General features: G+C 43.3%; 1 protein-coding gene and 1 long non-coding RNA gene across 6 annotated transcripts in view; both read left to right on the top strand.

The window, feature by feature from the left end:
- LOC108792672 overlaps positions 1-9,874 on the top strand; it is a 20,108-nt gene extending 10,234 nt beyond the window's left edge. The window contains exon 3 of the long non-coding RNA XR_001941580.1: positions 9,863-9,874. This is a non-coding gene — a long non-coding RNA (uncharacterized LOC108792672). The remainder of the gene's footprint in view (positions 1-9,862) is intronic.
- The window catches only part of WDR33 (WD repeat domain 33), a 64,795-nt gene continuing 56,107 nt past the window's right edge, over positions 9,870-18,557 (top strand). For all 5 annotated transcript variants that reach the window (XM_018563500.1, XM_018563499.1, XM_018563498.1 and 2 more), the window contains exons 1-5: positions 9,870-10,092; positions 11,020-11,088; positions 13,333-13,437; positions 13,555-13,650; positions 14,779-14,930. In XM_018563500.1, the coding sequence (XP_018419002.1) occupies positions 9,889-10,092; positions 11,020-11,088; positions 13,333-13,437; positions 13,555-13,650; positions 14,779-14,930 (626 nt within the window). In that variant the 5' untranslated portion in view covers positions 9,870-9,888. The remainder of the gene's footprint in view (positions 10,093-11,019; positions 11,089-13,332; positions 13,438-13,554; positions 13,651-14,778; positions 14,931-18,557) is intronic.

The following is an 18,557-nucleotide window of genomic DNA, read 5'->3' as shown; positions in this document are numbered from 1 at the left end:
CCGGCAGGCGTCCTGCACTTCCAGTACAGGGCTCTGCCATTTGGCCTCTCCTCAGCACCTCGAATCTTTACCAAAGTGCTGGCTGAGGCTCTGGCGCCTCTGAGGTTAAGGGGCGTAGGGGTTATTCCATATTTGGACGACCTTTTGTTTTTTGCCCCGTCAGAGCTGGTACTCCAACAAAAACTGGAGCTGGCTATACTGCACTTGGAGAGTTTGGGTTGGTTGGTGAACAGGGAGAAGTCACAACTGGTCCCTGCACAGAGGGTGAGGTCCTGGGTTATTGGATCGATACCCGGGACATGACCATTACACTACCAGAAGACAAGGTGTCGCTTTTGGTAGAGGAGTCGCTGAGACTCCAGTTACAGAGCACAGCCTCAGTCCGCTCGGTAATGAGAATGATCGGTCTCATGACGTCTAGCATCTCAGCTGTTACCTGGGCACAATTCCACTCACGGCCGTTACAAAATTGGCGGTTGAGGGTATGGGGAAGTCGACTTCAGGACTTGGACAAGGGGGTCCGCATCACAGAGGAAATAAAGCATTCACTACTGTGGTGGATGGAGTGTCGGAACCTCTCAGTCGGCAGACTTTGGTCTCAGCCAGCACCACTTGTGGTCACGACGGATGCCAGTGCCTGGGGTTGGGGTGCTCACTGCCAGGAGTCCATTTGGCAGGCAGCCTGGGAGCAGGGGAGCCGCCTCAAGTCGTCAAACTGGAGAGAGCTAAAGGCGATAGAGCTAGCCCTCTGCCAGTTCCGGGAGACGTTAGCCGGGCACCATGTGGCTGTGGCCTCGGACAACGCCGCGGCAGTGGCCTACATAAACCGGCAGGGGGGTACGCGCTCGCACGGCCTCATGCATTTGGCGACGAACATTCTAACTTGGGCAGAGCACACCCTCCTCTGACGGCGAGGCATATCAAGGGCAGCCTGAACGAGTTGGCAGATTCGCTCAGCAGGACGGAGCTGCACAGGTCAGAGTGGTCTCTGAACGCGGGAACGTTCGCATGGATCACCAGCTTGTGGGGCTGTCCCGAGGTAGACCTCTTCGCAACAGCCAACAACAAGCAGGTGGAACAATTTTTTTCGCTCTCCAGGGACGACGGAGCCCTAGGGGTGGACGCTTTGGTGCACCCCTGGAGCTTCAGTCTAGGTTACGCATTTCCCCCACTGCAGTTAATCCCGAATGTGCTTCGGAAGCTCAGGGGCGAACGGATGGCGTTAATTCTCATAGCGCCATGTTGGCAGAAGCGGCCGTGGTTCACGACCCTCCTGGAGTTATGTGTGGCAGGGCCTCTGCTTCTTCCGCCAGCGGCGGATTTATTGATGCAGGGCCCGGTGAGCCACCCGCAGGTGCAAGCTTTAAATTTAGCAGCATGGCTACTGAAAGGGAGGTGTTAATCCACAAAGGGTTATCCGCACGGGTGGTGACTACACTGCTGCACAGTAGAAAGCCGGTGACATCTGCGATCTACCTGAAGGTGTGGAAAGTGTTTTCCAGCTGGTACAGCAGTCAGGGTAGGCCTGCAGTGGCCACAGTGCCATTGGTGTTGGATTTCCTGCAGGGCGGTTTGGACAAAGGGCTTTCCTGTAGTACTCTGAAAGTGCAGGTTGCTGCGCTGTCTAATTTCGTGGACATTCGATTGGCGTAGGAGCCTCTCATCAAAAGATTTATCAGAGCAGTTGGCAGAATGAAACCCCCGAAAAGCAAGGCAGTGCCAAACTGGGATCTCTCGGTGGTGCTACAAGGGTTTCTCAAACAGCCTTTTGAGCCCCTGGGGGGGTTTTCCATCCAGCAACTGACGATAAAGACGGCCCTATCGGTAGCGTTGGTTTCCGCACGGCGGGTGAGCGAGATTCAGGCATTTTCTATTACCGACCCCTACTGCACCATCCTGGAAGATCGGATTATTTTGCGACCAGACCCGGCGTTCTTGCCGAAGGTGGTGTCCACCTTCCACAGGACTCAGGAGGTGGTCATTCCTTCATTTGCCACTAACCCGGCCTCTGCTAGAGAACGGGAGTGGCAGGGTATTGATGTTCGAAGGTGTGTCTTGGAGTACCTCCAAGTCACAAAACCTTGGCGGCAGTCGTCCCGCCTCTTTGTTACGTTTGGGGGCCCCACTAGGGGGAACAGGGCCACTAAAAGCACGATTGCAAGGTGGATTAAAATGGCCATAACTGACACCTACGAAGCACAGGGCTTGATGCTGCCAGGTTCACTAACGGCACACTCGACTCGAGCATGGGCTACGTCCTGGGCAGAGCGAGCAGGGGCTACTCCAGAACAGATCTGCAGAGCAGCCACGTGGTCCAGCTTCCAGACATTCGTCAGGCACTACAGGCTGGACCTTATGACTCAACAAGTCAGGAAAGTCCTGCAAGCTGTGGTCCCACCCTAAGAGGTATGATTTGTCCTCACTGATCCTCTCGATGGCTGTCCTGGAAGATGACTGGGGAATACATGAGTTGATTACCTGATAACTCTGTTTCCAGGAATCTTCCAGGACAGCCAGTTCCCGCCCTTTGGTGTGTATCCAGGTGGCATCCGAGGTTGGATGAAGGAGGGGATACTTTTGTGCATGGGGTAGCCTGAGGTTACTGACTTGGGATGGAAGGAGGAGTCTATTTATTTAATGTGGTTGATGTAATTCCTGTTGCAGGCAGGCGGAGCCTATATCTCGATGGCTGTCCTGGAAGATTCCTGGAAACAGAGTTATCAGGTAATCAACTCATGTTTTTTCCCACCTTTTTTATAATAATTTAATTTTTTGTTAAATAATTGTATTGTAAGCACATAGCACTTGAAGAGCTTCAGCCAGGTTATGACAGCCGCCAGTGGCAAGATTCCGCCGACGGCAGCTGAATGTATATACAGCAGGTAGTGGGCTGGTGCAATAGCCATTTTCGAATTGCAATAGCAGGCTGGCTATTGCACCCGCCCACTGTTTGCTGTGCCCTCCTCCCAGCGTTGAGAAGAGAGCTAAGGGATCCAACCAACTAATCGGTAATGAGAATAGTTCACAACTATTCTCATAATCGATTAGTTGGCTGCAGCCCTAGTCCCTGGCAGATGTAGACTATTCGTTCAAAGCTATTTTCTTTACCCTGTTCATTAAAAAATATGGTACTTTCTCTGTATGACCAGATGTATCGGGGTCTTCAGGAAAAGAGTCTCGTGTTCACACTACACAAATTCCTTACTGGCCCCATATTTGCAGTAGAAAGCAGTGTCCTTGCTTTAAGGACATGGTATTTTTTAAAAGACCCAGTGGTTAAAAAGCGTGATCTTTTCAAGAGGGCGTGGTATTCAGTATTGTCCAACCTGGAGCCAACCTTGGCTACCACGTGTGTTGCACAGAATTTGGAAGTTCTCAATTTAAGTTGCATTTAGAGTCAATCACGCCTACCAAGGAATTACTTGACTACTTGCTTTTGATGGTTCTATTGCAGATGCTTGGGTGAAACCGTCAAGATGTTTGCTAGATCCGCTGCACTTGTTCATTTTTCCTCTATGGCTTTATAGTTTAAGACCTTGTACGGAGATTCAGCATCCAAGCTTTGTCTATACAGTATGCAGTTTACTTTTTTGTTTGGGTAAAAAAGAAGAAACCCATCAACAAAATGTTTTCTTTTTTCGTTGTCCACAGGCACAGCCACAGTAGAGTCCCAAACACACTTAGGCTTCTTTCACACCTACTTGGTAGGTGCGTTTAGGAATTCCTGCAGCAGGAACCTACAAATATGGAATTTAGACGCAGCAGCTGTCACTTGTCTTGCTGTTAGGAATAAGTCACTGTCCCTGGATGCATCGATCGTACGATTTGAACCTATAAATTCCTGTCATAGGAATATCAAAACTTACCTACTATGTAGGTGTGAATGACACCCAAGTCTCAGAAGCACAGGGCCAGGCAGAGTTTAGTGTCACGTTAAAGCCTATTTCCACTTTTGCAGTCAAATTTGAGAAAACCACCACTAATATCTTTGTGTTCCTATTCACCCAGCATAACGAAAAATAATCTTTAAAACAATAAATCTTTTTAGATGTTTTGTTGCAGCAGGCAACATGGCTGAATTCACGTTTTTGGGGGTTTTTTTTGAGCACCTTCACAGTGGTCTGTCCTAATAGAAAGACTTAAGCTGGCCATATACTGCTCTATTTTTTTCGTCAACCCACAAGCTGAATGAAAAAAAAAAATAGAACAGATTCTTACATCAACACTTATGAGCTTTGATCGAGGAATCCCCACTCTTTCTTTCGTATTCTGTCAGCGGCCGCTGGTTCTGTTCATACAAAGATTTTCCGACCAGGCTCCTTCGATCAACTGAAAGGGTTCCTCATGAACCGGCTGAAATTCTTGATCACCTTTTTAGGGCTAAAATTTGAGGATTTAATTTTTCTCAACAATTTCGTTAACTTTTAAAGGCAGGAGCTAGCCTTTTAATCCTTTAACCCTTTGTTTGGACAGGCAGTGTTTAAATCTACTTTACAAATCTTAATGAAATGAGGCAGCACAGTACAGACAGGGTTACACAACCCCCCTCCTAACATTACAAAGAACGAGTAGAGAAAAAAATATATATATGAGATGTGCTATGTGAATGGGAACATGTACCAAATCTGGGGAAAACCCAGAGTTAGTATAAGGCTGGGCACACACCTTACAACCATCGCAAGACTTCTGTCTTGCGATGGTTGTAAGGTACTTAAAAAAAATCGTATGATCTGCCTATGTTGCATAGGCAGATCGTACTTGCGATGATCGCAAGCCACGCCCCCCGAGGGGCGGGCTTCCGATGACCGCAATGCCGAACGGGCAGTGTGCGCTTGCGCACACTGGCCCGTGCGGGTGTTATCGTACGGACATGCCACAAACCCGCCGAACATCGTACGATGCTCGGCGGGTTTTCAAACATGTCCGTAAGTTTAAAGTCGTGCGACCTTACAGTAGTAGAGGTCGCATGGCTTCCACACACCTTACGATCATTGTACGATCGTGGGATTTCCCGCGATTATCGTACGATAATCGTAAGGTGTGTGGGGACCCTAAGAAAGGGCAGAAAAAAAACATGGTAGAGCAATAAGACTACGGAGAATGTCAGACGGACTGCCTTTAACCTGACATTTTGTTTTTCTGTCCTTGTGGGGGAGCCACTATCTCCTGTTCTGTCCTAGAAGGCTGTTGGAAATCATAGAAATGGCAACATAAGAGTAAATCAATGGGGCTTTCCACTTGTGTCATGTTCATAGATACTTTGAAGGCCTCTAAAACTCATTAAAATATACTTTCATACAGGTGCAAACGGTGATCTGAGTACTGCACCGCTCATAGGCATGGGTAATGTTTACAGCTCCACACTTGTACGCTGACCTACTACGGTACGAACATGTCCATAGAATGGGTTGGGCTGTCTCCAGAGACATTCTAAGCACGGCCATTTATAATCAATAGCGTGTGCGTTTGTGGTATATCAGATGAGGAAACCTAATAAACTTGAAGACTTGCCATTGTGTGCAGTTTATGCTCAACAGACTTATTGCCTCCGTCACGTATATTGGTGAATGTATTCATCAGTATTATTCAGGTTTTGTATAGCCCCAACAGTTTGCGCAGCGCTTTACATTATAAGGAAGATGTTACAATAGTCCAGATAAGATGTTAGGAGGGTCCTGCCCGGGATAGCTTACAACCTAAAAGTGAGGGGCAAGTGATGCATAATACAAGTGATACAAAATACGCCCCTTCCTCACCAATAAAACCGCTAAATTACTCATTTGCAGACAGAGTGGTTGGTTAGGTGGATGAGTCTAGAAGAAGCATTCATGATAGACTGAAGGGGGATAACCTGTGTAGAGGTAGGCCAATGAGGAGGGAGTTGCAATAGTCAAGACGAGAGATAACAAGCGAGTGGATGAGTAATTTAGCGGTTTCATTGGTGAGGAAGGGGCGTATTTTCTAAATGTTACAAAGGTGAAGGCGGCAGGATTTGGATAGTGATAGGATGTGGGGCAGAAAGGTGAGGTCAAGGATGACACCTAGCACCTTGGCATGAGGGAGGGATAGTTGTGTTTTTTATATCAATGGAAAAGTTGGGGAAGGTACACAGGGGTGAGGAAATATAAGCTCAGTTTTGAAATGATTGAGTTTTAAGAAGTGTTGTGACATCCAGACTGATATGTCAGATAGTAAATTAGTGATATGCAAAGACACTGAGGGGGTGAGTTGTGGAGTTGAGAGATATATTTGAATGTCATCGATGTAGAGATGGTATTGGAAGCCATGTGAGGTTAGCAGCTGACCAATCGAGTAGGTGTAGATGGGGAAGAGAAGGTCCAAGGACAGAGCCTTGGGACCCCTACAGCAAGAGGAGGCGACGAGTTAGATTTGTAGGTAACACTAAAGGAGCGTTTAGATAGGTAGGAGGAGAACCTTAAGAGAGCAGAGTCTTGTAGGCCAAGCGAGTGAAGTTTTTTTTCTTTGAGGAAGAGCGGGTGGTCAACAGTGTCAAAAGCAGCAGAAAGGTCTAATAGCAAGAGCAAGGAGCAGTGGCCATTGTTTTTAGCAGTTAATAAGTCGCTAGTGAGTTTTAGGAGGGCAGTTTCAGTGGAGTGTTGGGGTCAAAAGCTGAACTGTAAAGGGTCGAGGAAGTTATCAGGTGTCGGCTCAGGAGGTTGTAGATTATGCGTTCTATGAGTTTGGAGGTGAATGAGAGTAAGGAGATTGGTCTGAGATTATAGAGGTTGGTTGGGTCCAGTGAGGGTTCTTTGGGTATTGGGTTGACCAGCGCATACTTTAGAGGGGAGGGAAAGATTGAAAATGTGAGTAAGAGTGTAGGATAGAGCAAGAGGGTGACCAAAGAAGTGGTGAGGGAACTGGGTCCAGGGGGCAAGTGGTGAGGTGGGTGTCGGAGAGAAGTTTTGTAACCTCCTCTGTGGTGACGGTCAAAAGAGGAAAGTAACAAGTGTGATGGGTCTGGTACATTAATAGGGGAAGGTGACTGGATGATGGAGATCTCATCCTGAATTGCATCTATTTTGTGTTTGACATGAATGGCAATTTCATGTGCAGGAAATGAGTTAGTGGGGTGCTGAAAAGGGCTGCATTTACTTAGTGGCTGTTGCTGTTTCTTTTGCATACCCAGTTTACTCTACCTTTTGCATAGTAACTGGCAGAAGCTGTTTAGAACACCCTCTCTCCTGTTGCTGCTCTCTGGCACTCCCTACATAGGGTTGTGAAAATCAACTTTACCTTCAGAAGTTTGATGTAGATTTTAATAATTATTTCTAGCTACCAAGACCTCACGTCCCTCCTTTCCAGATTGTCTAGAACGATTTAAAATTTTTTTTTTTTTTTTAACATTTATGATCATAACATCGCTCTGTGATCTATCAGCAGGTTGGGAATTGAAGAATGCAACTTTTAAAGTTGGTACCAGGGCAAATGTGTGTTTAAAGGCTAAGTTCACCTTGCATAACATGGTGCCATTCCGTGGTCCCCCACCCTATTTGCATTTATTTCATTTTTGCAAAAAATAGAATGCCTTCAATCCCATCCCTTTTTTTTAAAGTTTTGGATGACAAGTGAAAGGAAGAGGTTAGAACCTGTCAGATTTTTTTTTTATTGATGACTCACATTGTGGATCTTTCCCTTTTCTTCCTGTCCTAGAAATGGAAGCGGGTGAAAGTCCTGCCATTGACAGTTGTCATCACTTGGCAAGTTTTCCTATGCCTTTTCTGGCAAAAACTGGAATATTTAGCTACCCATTAATTATAGGTATTTAGCACCTCTAGGCTGTTTGATTTACTGGCAGCCTATAGAAGTCAATACAGTTGGCTATCACTTGTGCATTGCTGTATTCAACCCGCTTGGGGGGAAAAGCTTGGTAAATAGACTGGTCTGCTGTAGGCCACCGTAGAAGTGACTAATCTGAATTAAGATTTTTGGTGTATGTAAGTGTTGGTAAGGCCTTGCAAAACAAATTGTTTTATAATTTTAGTTCTTCGCTAAGGTGAATGTTTTCCATTACTTGGTCAGAAATAAAGTACTGCAGCTCAGTGCCAAAGCTGCATATAAGTGATGTTATATGAAGACTTTACAAAGTTATAATTCACAAACTTGATGTTTACGTGTTTTTATATTGACTATATGCCTGGCAACTGAATAACCTTCCAGCTTCATATATCTTCATGTCTTTTCGGTGGTATGCATTGGGGGTCTCTGCGCTGTTGAGGTGATCTTGTAGTTTTTCCTTTTTAACTTGTATTAAAAAATTGCACTGTGACCCCACCGGAGCAAACTCGGGTTACCACTTAAGACCCCAGGAGATGAGTCAGTGGACAGGTCAAGTCCTCCAGAGTTTTTGTAGCTGAACATGTTTTTAAATGCTTACTCTCCTGCTGATCTGTACCCTATTTTCTTGTCTTCATATTCAACTATATTAAACTCCATGGCTTAATGGTGGACAACTTGATATTTTTGGCACACAAAACTTTTGAGGTCTTTCTTGATGAACCCAATTGGCCATTTATCCCTACTGTGCTTGGCAAAAGTTATAGCCACCATTACCAAAATACAAATGCTATGCTTGATGGAGCTACTAGCATATGAAAACAGATAACCCTGGCTAATCCTAATGCCTTTGTGATTTGTAGGTATCTATTGCCATACCTAATTAAATATTTTCCTTTTGCAATGTGATGGATTTTTGTTGGGTGAGGGGAGGCATGGTCAAATGTAGTATGTACATGTATGAATGTTTGTCTGGATTGACATTTAATGCTACCCTCTGATTCTGCTAATGGCTCTAGTGCTACAATTTTTTTTCATAATCAATTAGTTGGCCGATTTTTTATTTTTTCTGTTAATCAGATAAAAAAAATATACAAATAAAACCATCCTTCATTTAAATCGCGTTCCAGTGCGGGTTGGGGCGAGTTTTGGCTGCTGTTGAAATGAATGGCACCACAACGCACCTCCAGCAGCAGATTTTATCAGACCGAAACCAAAAGTTTATTTTTTCACACCCTTTTCTACATTTATTTTGTTTAATAATTGTGTGTTTCATATTTAACATTTTAATTAGTTTTATGGATTTAAAATCTAAATTGGAAAAACTCCAAGCCAATATAATCAAACTTTTTTTTTTTTTTAAATAACACACTAAAATAGGACAAAAAATACAATTTTATATACAAAATAGTTGTCCAAGTGTGCTCCTCTGCTGATTGATAACAGGCTGTGGGTGGGTGCAATAGCCAGCCTGATATTGGCTATTGCAATTTAAAATGGCTGACTATTACGGGGTGGGAGGTTGCAGAGTCACAGTGGCGTTGGCTTACAGCCATTCTTTCCTCCCCGCTGGACAAGGGTTGTGTCCCCTCCGATACCCCTTGCCTCTGCTAATGCAGGCGGGGGGGTGTGGGTGTTTGTGTGTATGGGGGAGAGCAAGCGTGGGTCAGAGGTAACACAAACTGCAGCATTCAGCGGGCTCCCAGTGGGGAGGAGAGGGCTGCAGAGTGGCGGCAGGAGGGGGTGGTGTGGAGGAGCTCTCCTCACTGCTGGGCACCGGCTACAGGGGTCTCTGTCCTCTCGGATCCCGGCTGGAAGCAGTGGGGATTGGAGAGGACACAGAGCCGATGAAACACCACTCCCAGCACAGAGGAGAGAACTAGGGCATCCAGATCAACTAATTGATGATGAGAATAGTTGCCAACAATTCTCATTATCGGTTATTATCAATTAATCGTCTGGTTGGTTGCAGCCCTGAATGGCTCTGCTGACCTTGGTTTTTATGTTAATATACAGTCTGCTGTTAATGTATCACTCTAATACTGATTCTTGCTTGTTTGTTTTTAAGGTTCCCCCCTCCATTGAACATCCAAAATGGCAACTGAGATTGGTTCCCCCCCGCGTTTCTTCCACATGCCACGCTTCCAACACCAGGCTCCCCGTCAGCTTTTCTATAAACGTCCTGATTATGCACAACAGCAGGCCATGCAGCAGCTTACCTTTGATGGCAAACGAATGCGAAAGGCTGTAAATCGCAAGACTATAGACTACAACCCGTCTGTTATCAAATACTTGGAGGTAAGATCTAGTCATTCACTGCTATGTGGCTAACCACTTGGTATCCTTTTTTGCATGTGTTTTTTTAAAAATAATTTAATGCACTTAATACCTAGTTAACTCTAGATAGCAGCCTCCTGCAGCAGCGGTTCAAGAAGTGATTTTTAAGAAGATCTTAAGCTATGACTACCTTCTATAATGTCCACTTTCTGCTTATACATCTTTTGAAGAGTCACTTTAGAGACACAGGCTGGGGGAGGAGGGAAACAGATGACCTTACTCACTTCATGACAAGTATGCCAGAAACTTTCAGCAGTGGTCTGGCTCATCTCTGCTTTCTCAAAGTCTTTGAAATACTAGAATGGATGGGGACAGATTCCTTATTCCAGAGCATAACACGGCTAATGGTATCGGATGAAAAGTCGATTGCATACGAAAACCGTCCTATAATCGTAAGGTGTACGGGCACCTTTACTTTACAAGCCTGAGTGAGAATATTGTTACCATGCCATGCTTTAATAGAAGCTTATCTTTGTGTTGGCAATCCCATTAATTATTACAATACCTTTTAGGAATCAGTAGTTTTCCCAAGTGTGGCTATCAACCTATTGATTTGTCATGAATTCTGTCATTACTTAAGATTCTAAATTTATCTGTATATTTGGTGGTTTTGGTGGTGGTGTCCACCAGAAAATATTCCCACTTCAAAGTGTTTGAAGACCTCCTGCATTCTTATTCTAGTTTTTGCTACATTGTGAGTCACTTGCATGGAACAAGCTAAATAGGATTTAAAACTCTGCAGCCTTCACAGGCTGTAGGTGAAGCTAGGAATCTGGACATATGCGCACATACGTATGGAATATAAGACCTTTACAATTACTGCAAGGCTTGGTTTTAGTTACATCATTCTTTTATGTTTTAAGTGTTTTTTTTTTTTTTCTCTTTCAGAATAGAGTATGGCAGAGAGATCAGAGAGACATGAGAGCCATCCAGCCAGATGCTGGATACTATAATGACGTGAGTGTTTACTTTCATTTACTTATCTTTTTTTGTTTGTCCTTGTATCAGATCCATCCGAGATTTAATAATGTGTGTGTATATATAATTATATTTATATTTGTGTTTATATTTTATCCATGCACATTACTTCCATGATATGGAAAACCCAGCACTAGCTCTATCCTACTTGAATGCTGTAATGATAGATTGTATGTAAGTCAGTGTCTCAGTTCAGATGTGTTAACTGACACACACAGGAGGAGGGCAAATTGTCATATGGCCTTTTAGTTTTCTTCCATGTAATCTATGCGGTACATATGTGACAATTTTCTGCACTCAGATGTGTTATAAGATTGTCTAGCCCAGGCATGTCAAACTTTCCACGTTTGCAGTAAATTTTTTAGAAAACCACCACTATATATTTTGTGTTCCTATTCACACAGCACAACCCCACCCCCCCTAACATCATAAAGAAGCAAGTAGAAACCCTAATCCAAGAAAAAGCTATTTCAAAGTGCAAGAAGCATTTTAAAAAAAAATTTTTTTCTGCTTATGCTATGTGAACGGCAACATGTACCAAATATAAAATAGTTGTTATCCCAATTTAGCTGTGAAACCGGAAATACACTTTAAAACAATGGGCTGAACTAATAGAATAGGACTTCAAGGGACACTTTTTTAAAATTTACTTTAGAAATCGAAAATAGCACTTTGCTAATAATGATGCTTACAGCATGTTGTAATAATGATGCTTACAGCATGTTGTATCAGTGGAAGGAGCCATACATTTTTTTTTTTTCTTGAATTATTGAGCACCAAAATTTCATGTATAGTTTTATACTGTAGCATAGTTGGGCTCTTTCATTTCGAATTTTTAAACCCATGAGGGCTACAAATAAGGAGCAAGAGGGCAACATGTTGCTGAAAAAACACCGTTTTGACATACGTGCTTTAGCCTTTTGTGTGGTGGCTTGCTGACTTCACTTGTGCTCTAAAAGGGAGAGAATACGTGTAAATGAAAATGTAAGTAATCAATTGAAAGTGCAGCTGCAGAGTGTAAATTGCTAGCAGGTAAGGCAGAAGCTTTTATGATGTACAATGTCTCTCCTGCAATAAATTTAGCCTACTTTAGGTGCATTTTAACCCTTTCGCTGCCAAGCCCTCCGGAACATTTTTCAAATCAGCTGGCCAAGCCATTTTTGAATTTTCTGCAATTTTTTCCTATTGATTTGATTTTCAACTGCTGCGTTGCTAGCGTTTGTAAAAGACCCCCCAAACCATATATTTTCTGAAAGCTGCCATCCTGAAATGCGGCCAGCCGCCGCTCGTTCCCGGGACCCCCCCGACCCCCCCGCCGGTGATTTTTGTACGGATCCCCGCTGCCACAGACCCTACAAGCAGTGGGGATCCATGGAGTCTCTCATCCCTCCCTGGGATGGCTCCAGGGATGGATGAGAGACTCCAGATGCCGGCGGCGGTGCCGGCGGGGGGGGGGATGGCGCCCGCTATTTTTGGTAATAGCAGTCATCAGCGGCTTGTGAGCCGCTGATGACAGCTATTAATTGAAAGGGGACAGTCTGCTGAACAGTTCTACTATAAGCTGATGGTTGCTAAAGCGACCATCAGCTTATAGTAGAACTGTAAATGCCAGGTCCGTATGGCATACTGACCTGGCCAGCTGGAAGCACTTTTGTAGGTCCGTATGCCATACGTCCTTGGCAGCGAAAGGGTTAAAGAGTCCCTTTCCCTCCTTGTGGAGCTCTTTTAATTATAGCGGTTTAAAGTTGCCAGTTGCACTATGAAATAAATCTTGACACCGAAAGCCTCTACAGTAATATAAAGTCAATGGGAGTGAGCCATTTTTAACTACCTGATGTGTTTTTGCTTACATCATTTGCAACCCTGACTTTTTCTCATGAAACAACGCTGATTAATACATTATAGTTGATTTGTTGATCGTAGGAATGTGTTCCTTCCATTTAAAGTTCATGTGCCCAGCTCTTTTGACACAGAAACTGGTCTGTTTGTAGCTTAAGCATGTTAATGTGAATGTGGGAATCCTTTTTTGGATGTAGACAGGCAGTAACAGGCTTTGTTCTGATTTAGGTCTTAAGAGATTGTGTAGGATGCCATTGATCACCCTACTCATCTAACCCTGCCAAAGGCAGACAGCTGTCATCTGATGTCCATGGTAAAACTAAAAGAACATTGTAAGAAATTAAGTTTTTTTCTTTTTTTTTTTTTCTTTTCTTTCTTTTGTAGTTGGTTCCTCCTATTGGAATGCTTAATAATCCACTTAATGCTGTCACTACAAAGTTTGTGCGGACCTCTACCAACAAAGTGAAATGCCCTGTCTTTGTAGTCAGAGTAAGTATCCTTTTTATAAAGGTGTTTAAGATTGTACATTGTAGCTGAGACAGAGTTCTCCCTAAATGTTTTATGGTGCAGTCTTGACTTTGGTTATTATGTTCTGCTTCATTTTAGTGGACTCCTGAGGGTCGTCGCTTAGTAACTGGAGCCTCAAGTGGAGAGTTCACTTTATGGAATGGGCTGACGTTTAATTTTGAGACAATTTTACAGGTGTGTATTGTACATGATTTGTTGGTCTAGGTGTTCTATTATGCTTGTTATATGCAAACCTTCTAATTATCCTTAAGAATAAATGTTGCTTTGTTGTCAAATTTTGTCTAAACCTAAGCTGGGCATAGACGGCTTGAATTTGAGCCATTCAGTACTCAAGCGAGAAATTTACGTGATTCCCCCATCAATGCCAAGTGTGGATGGAGGAATCGTCATTGTATTCAGACAGCCATAGCACCTGTGGCTTCCTAAATACAATTGTGCTACCCAACAATGACTGCATCTGATCAGATGCAGTCATTGTTAAGCTAACAATTTGTCATCTGATACGAGCCATCTATGCCCAGCTTAAGTTATTGAATTTAGTTGAAGTACTTTTTGAGAAAATTGTGTTAAAATAGAACAAGAGACTAGAGATCATAACAGTGACATAGGCATAATTAGTCTAATTATTAGAATAATGATGTCAAGATGGAGTCTGCTTCACTTCCTTTGAATCTGGCTAAAATACAGACCACTATCTGAGATGGTTAAAATCTGTCAGTTTATAAACATGAGTGCCATTGCTTGTTTTTAAAGTTCAGGCAAGCCACTGTTTATGCCATTGTTTTACTACTTTTGTAAACTGCTGGTCTCGGGCAAGTCTAGAGCATATGATGTATCGGAATACCTGGCCTGCATATCTGTGCTGGGTCAATGACTCATTAAATATGAAAGGAACTATAAGGCCCCTTTTGCATGGGCACTGTCCTTTCTGATCAGTAGGGGATCCGTGCACGGATCCCCTGCTGATCGGAACAGATGTCACTCTTGGACACCTCAATGTCCTTTTCAGTTTTTACCTCCATCTTGCACCCAACACCCCCCCCAGACCTAGACTGAGTCATGGGTACTCTGATGTAAATGGGGACACGTCCTTTTACATTGGTCTGCCCAAAGAGCTACATTGGGCTTCCTATAAGATCTGCCTGATAAACATGTGAATCTGATCAGATTCTCCCAGGTTGTTAGCTTTGGCAGCTTCCATATACCATATACCATGTACCCTCTAAAATAGATTTTGTAATCCTGAATACTTAGTGGGTTGAACAATAATTTGTCTTTGTATCTCCTGTCTTTTATGTGCAGGCTCATGACAGCCCAGTCCGAGCTATGACCTGGTCACACAATGACATGTGGATGCTGACTGCTGACCACGGTGGATATGTGAAGTACTGGCAGTCTAACATGAACAACGTCAAGATGTTCCAGGCACATAAGGAGGCGATTAGAGAGGCCAGGTTTATAACCAATCTAACATTTTCCATAGTTGTTGTTGTTAATATCAATCTTTACTGTTGTAATTCTTTATTAGGTTGTCTTGGGCTGTGTGGGGGGAAAGGTTTATTCAGTTGTAAACTGCTTCTACACATCCAATGTTGTGTTTTATCCTGCCCCCCTACAGCATTGTATACAGCCTTTCACACAAACTGTGTATTCCGAGACATTTTCTTTATAAATAAAGAATTCTGTGCCTTTAATAGTTCACAGATGCTAAATAAAGCACACAGACATACATTATAAAGGTGACATTACATGTACCATGGCAATAAAAAAACAAAAAAAACAAAAACCACCTGCTCCCAGAAAGCCAAGTCCTACAGGAAACGTGGGGAGAAATGTGGGATATCCTTTAACAAGGATTTTTTCGAAGACAGAATTTCCGTTCGAGGTGCAGCTTTTTTCCCCCCCCAAAGTTGGTAAAGTCACTAAAAATCTATATATTGATTTACTTGATCAAATATTCATCACATGTCATCTCAAAAGACTATTGAAATCGAAACCATCAACACTGTAGTCTACTAATAATTATTGGGACTCCTGTCTTATGGTGACCATTTCAAGGAAAATGTTCCTCCTATCTTGTGCATTAGGTAAAACATACATCTGGCTGGATTTAATCTTTCATATGAACCCTGAAAATTTAAAATTGGTGCTTTTGAGGGTTGTTAAGACTACTTTTAAGAAGAGCAACTGAAACACTCAGAAGGGAATGTACTGTCAAAGCTGTACACTGTACTAGTGTTAATGGGACAGTCATGAGAGATTAATGGAGTCTGCCATTACTGAATGCTCCTTTTAGGGATGCTAGTTCCCTGACTGTCATTCTGATGCATTGACTTCACTGTTAAGTTGCTGACCCAGAACAAGCATAGAGATAAGTAGACACTTTTTTTATTAACACTTTACTGCATGCTATCGGTGCACCGAAATAAAAATTTCAAAGCCGAAATTAAAAAAAATTGTCAGGCCGAAACCAAAAATGTTTTAGGGGCTTCGGAGAAATATTGGGGGTCTAAACAGCCCCCTGATATTTCCCTTTAAAAGAGATTGAGAACACAGAGTCCTCAATCTCTTTCTCTGTGTCCCCTGTTATCAGTGAACAGGAATCCTCTATACTGAGTGTTCCTGTTCATTCATAACTTGAGAACATTGTGTGTTTACTATAACCTCAATCATGAATGAACAGGAAGTAATGTAGATCACTTCACATTCATTCATAATTGAGGCTTTAGTCAACATACCATGTCCTCAATTATCTACAAACACTCACTGATCACTGAGTGTTTGTACCGCTCTCCCTCTGACTCCCTGTCGCAGGAGGTGCAGGGAGGAGAGCTCAGCCTCCTGTGACAGCGCAGGCTGTCTCCGCCCACACACCGCTCTGCCGGACTGTGATAGGAGGCTGAGCGGTGTGGGAGAAGTGACGCCGGGCGCTCACAGCGCTCGGCCGGCTGGGTCCCCGCGGGGAAGAAAGAAAGCACGGATGAGTTGATGTATCGGCGATTTAGCCAAAAGTGCTATTTTCGGCTATGTTTCGGGGCGGATATATCGGTGCATCCCTACTGCATGCTTATTCCAGACTGACTGAACATGCAAAAGACAGCCAGGCATCTAGCATTTCACAGGAGGCCTTCAGCAGTGGCCCCTACACTTTTTTTTTTTTTTTCTCATGATCTTCACTTAAAATTCAGAAGAACTTGATCGACATTTCTGCACATATTGACCTATTTCACATTGGTTCCTTAACAAAGGGCAATACGAGTCTGATAGTAAAGTAAACCTGTACTTGATTATGTAATCTGGCTCTTCTTTGGAATAGCAGAAACCACCCAGGATTTTGCAGATCATTTAAGGTTTCAATTCCCAGGAGCTACTAAACTGAAATCATTATTCTATAGCTGGCAATTTTAGCTAAGAAGTTTTGATCTATTTCTTGTGCCTTGCAATTGGTTAGTACTTTTAACCCCTTCACGACTGGACACATAAACTGTACGTCCCCATCGTGAATTGCCCAAATGACCATGTACACTGTAGCTATTCAGGGCTTTGAAATGCCGGTAACTGCTGAGATCAGCTGTTACTGTTCATTAATGGATGCCTCAATACTGAGGATCCATTAATGAAAGAATTAAGCTTTTACAGATACCCATCGCTGACAGCGATCAGGTATCTGACAGTGCGGCTGACATTGCTCTGCTATCACAGTTTTTACAGCTCCGTACAGATTGGGAAATGCTGATCTGTACTGGCTGTTTGCTACATGCTTCAGCATAGGAATGTAGCAAAATGTTTCTATGCTGAAACGTTGTTTCAAGGCTTTTGATCGTCCTGAGACGATGGGGGGCCATTAGGCTCCATTCACACACGAGCGGTTGTTAAATTCACGCGGAACTGCTCTAAACATTTTTTAAAAATGCACTTTAATGTGAACCGTTCAGGCATGTGCGGCGGCCGCCGCGTGGCACAAAATAGTACAAGCGCTAATTTATGGCGGACTCCGCACGTTTGGGCTAATAGTGATCGCTGCATACGTGCGGAATCCGTGCAGTTGTAAAGATTTTAGCGTTTGCATGCCCTGCCGTCATCCACGCGTATAACAGCGTGGGAAACACCAACTCTATATGTGAATGGAGCCATAGTGAGATCTTATCCTGACATGCTGTCAGGATCAGTGTCACTAAGGTTATTCTTGGCTGTTCCTAAGTTTGGAGCTGCCTAATAATAGAAATTTTAAAAAATAATGCGATTTGTGACATAAAAAAAGTGTAAAAATTATATATAAATATGTTTTTATACTATAATTATAAAAAGTAACCCCTTACCTCCTAGAGCAGACTGTTCCCACTAGCGCAGTCCGTTCCAGACCAGAAAAATACTGCATATCCTATTTTGTCTGGCCTGGAATGCACAGGAACGCATCAAAAACGTCGACTGCACTTGTAAGACCATTTGAAGCAAAAAAATAAATTTACATTTTTTTTTTTTTATTCCATATGAAATCGCGGCAAAAATGCAATGCACTATGTTCCACATCTGGTCCGGAAAATGGTTTAAACCCAGCCTAAAGGGTTAATTTTTTTATTTTACTCCCTCATTGCAATATTCTGCTATGCAGAAACATAAAAAAAAAAAAAACGTTCAAAAGGGTTAAAACTTTGTCTCCACCATTTCGCTCCAGTCCAAAGATCTCAAGTTTCCCAGGCGGCCGCAAAGGATCTTGGGGCGGGCGCATGCGCAGTACAGATCTTCGGCCGGGAGACCAGAAGACACGCAAGGTAAGTCAATGCAGGCAGTGTGCACCCGCACAGACTCCGTGGGACAGGAAGAGAGAGGAGTCAACGCTGGAGGGACTCCTGAAAAGTACTGTTTAGAGGGGGGGAAAAAAAAATGTTAGCATTTAGTTTTAGGCAGAGAAGTACAGAAATATTTCTGAAATCCTAGGGATCTGAGGGGTTTCCTAATAAAGGACAAATAAATTAATTATTTTTAGCTGTGCTATTTAAAAAAAAAACAACTTATCAAAACTGGGGAGAAAGAGTGTTTTCTTTACATTCCCCCCCCCCCCCCCCTCATATAAAAAAAAT

Source organism: Nanorana parkeri, unplaced genomic scaffold, assembly GCF_000935625.1.
Source record: "Nanorana parkeri isolate BGI_ZX_2015 unplaced genomic scaffold, ASM93562v1 scaffold667, whole genome shotgun sequence".
Classification (NCBI taxonomy): Eukaryota; Metazoa; Chordata; class Amphibia; order Anura; family Dicroglossidae; genus Nanorana; species Nanorana parkeri.
This window is presented reverse-complemented; position numbering and strand designations above follow the sequence as displayed.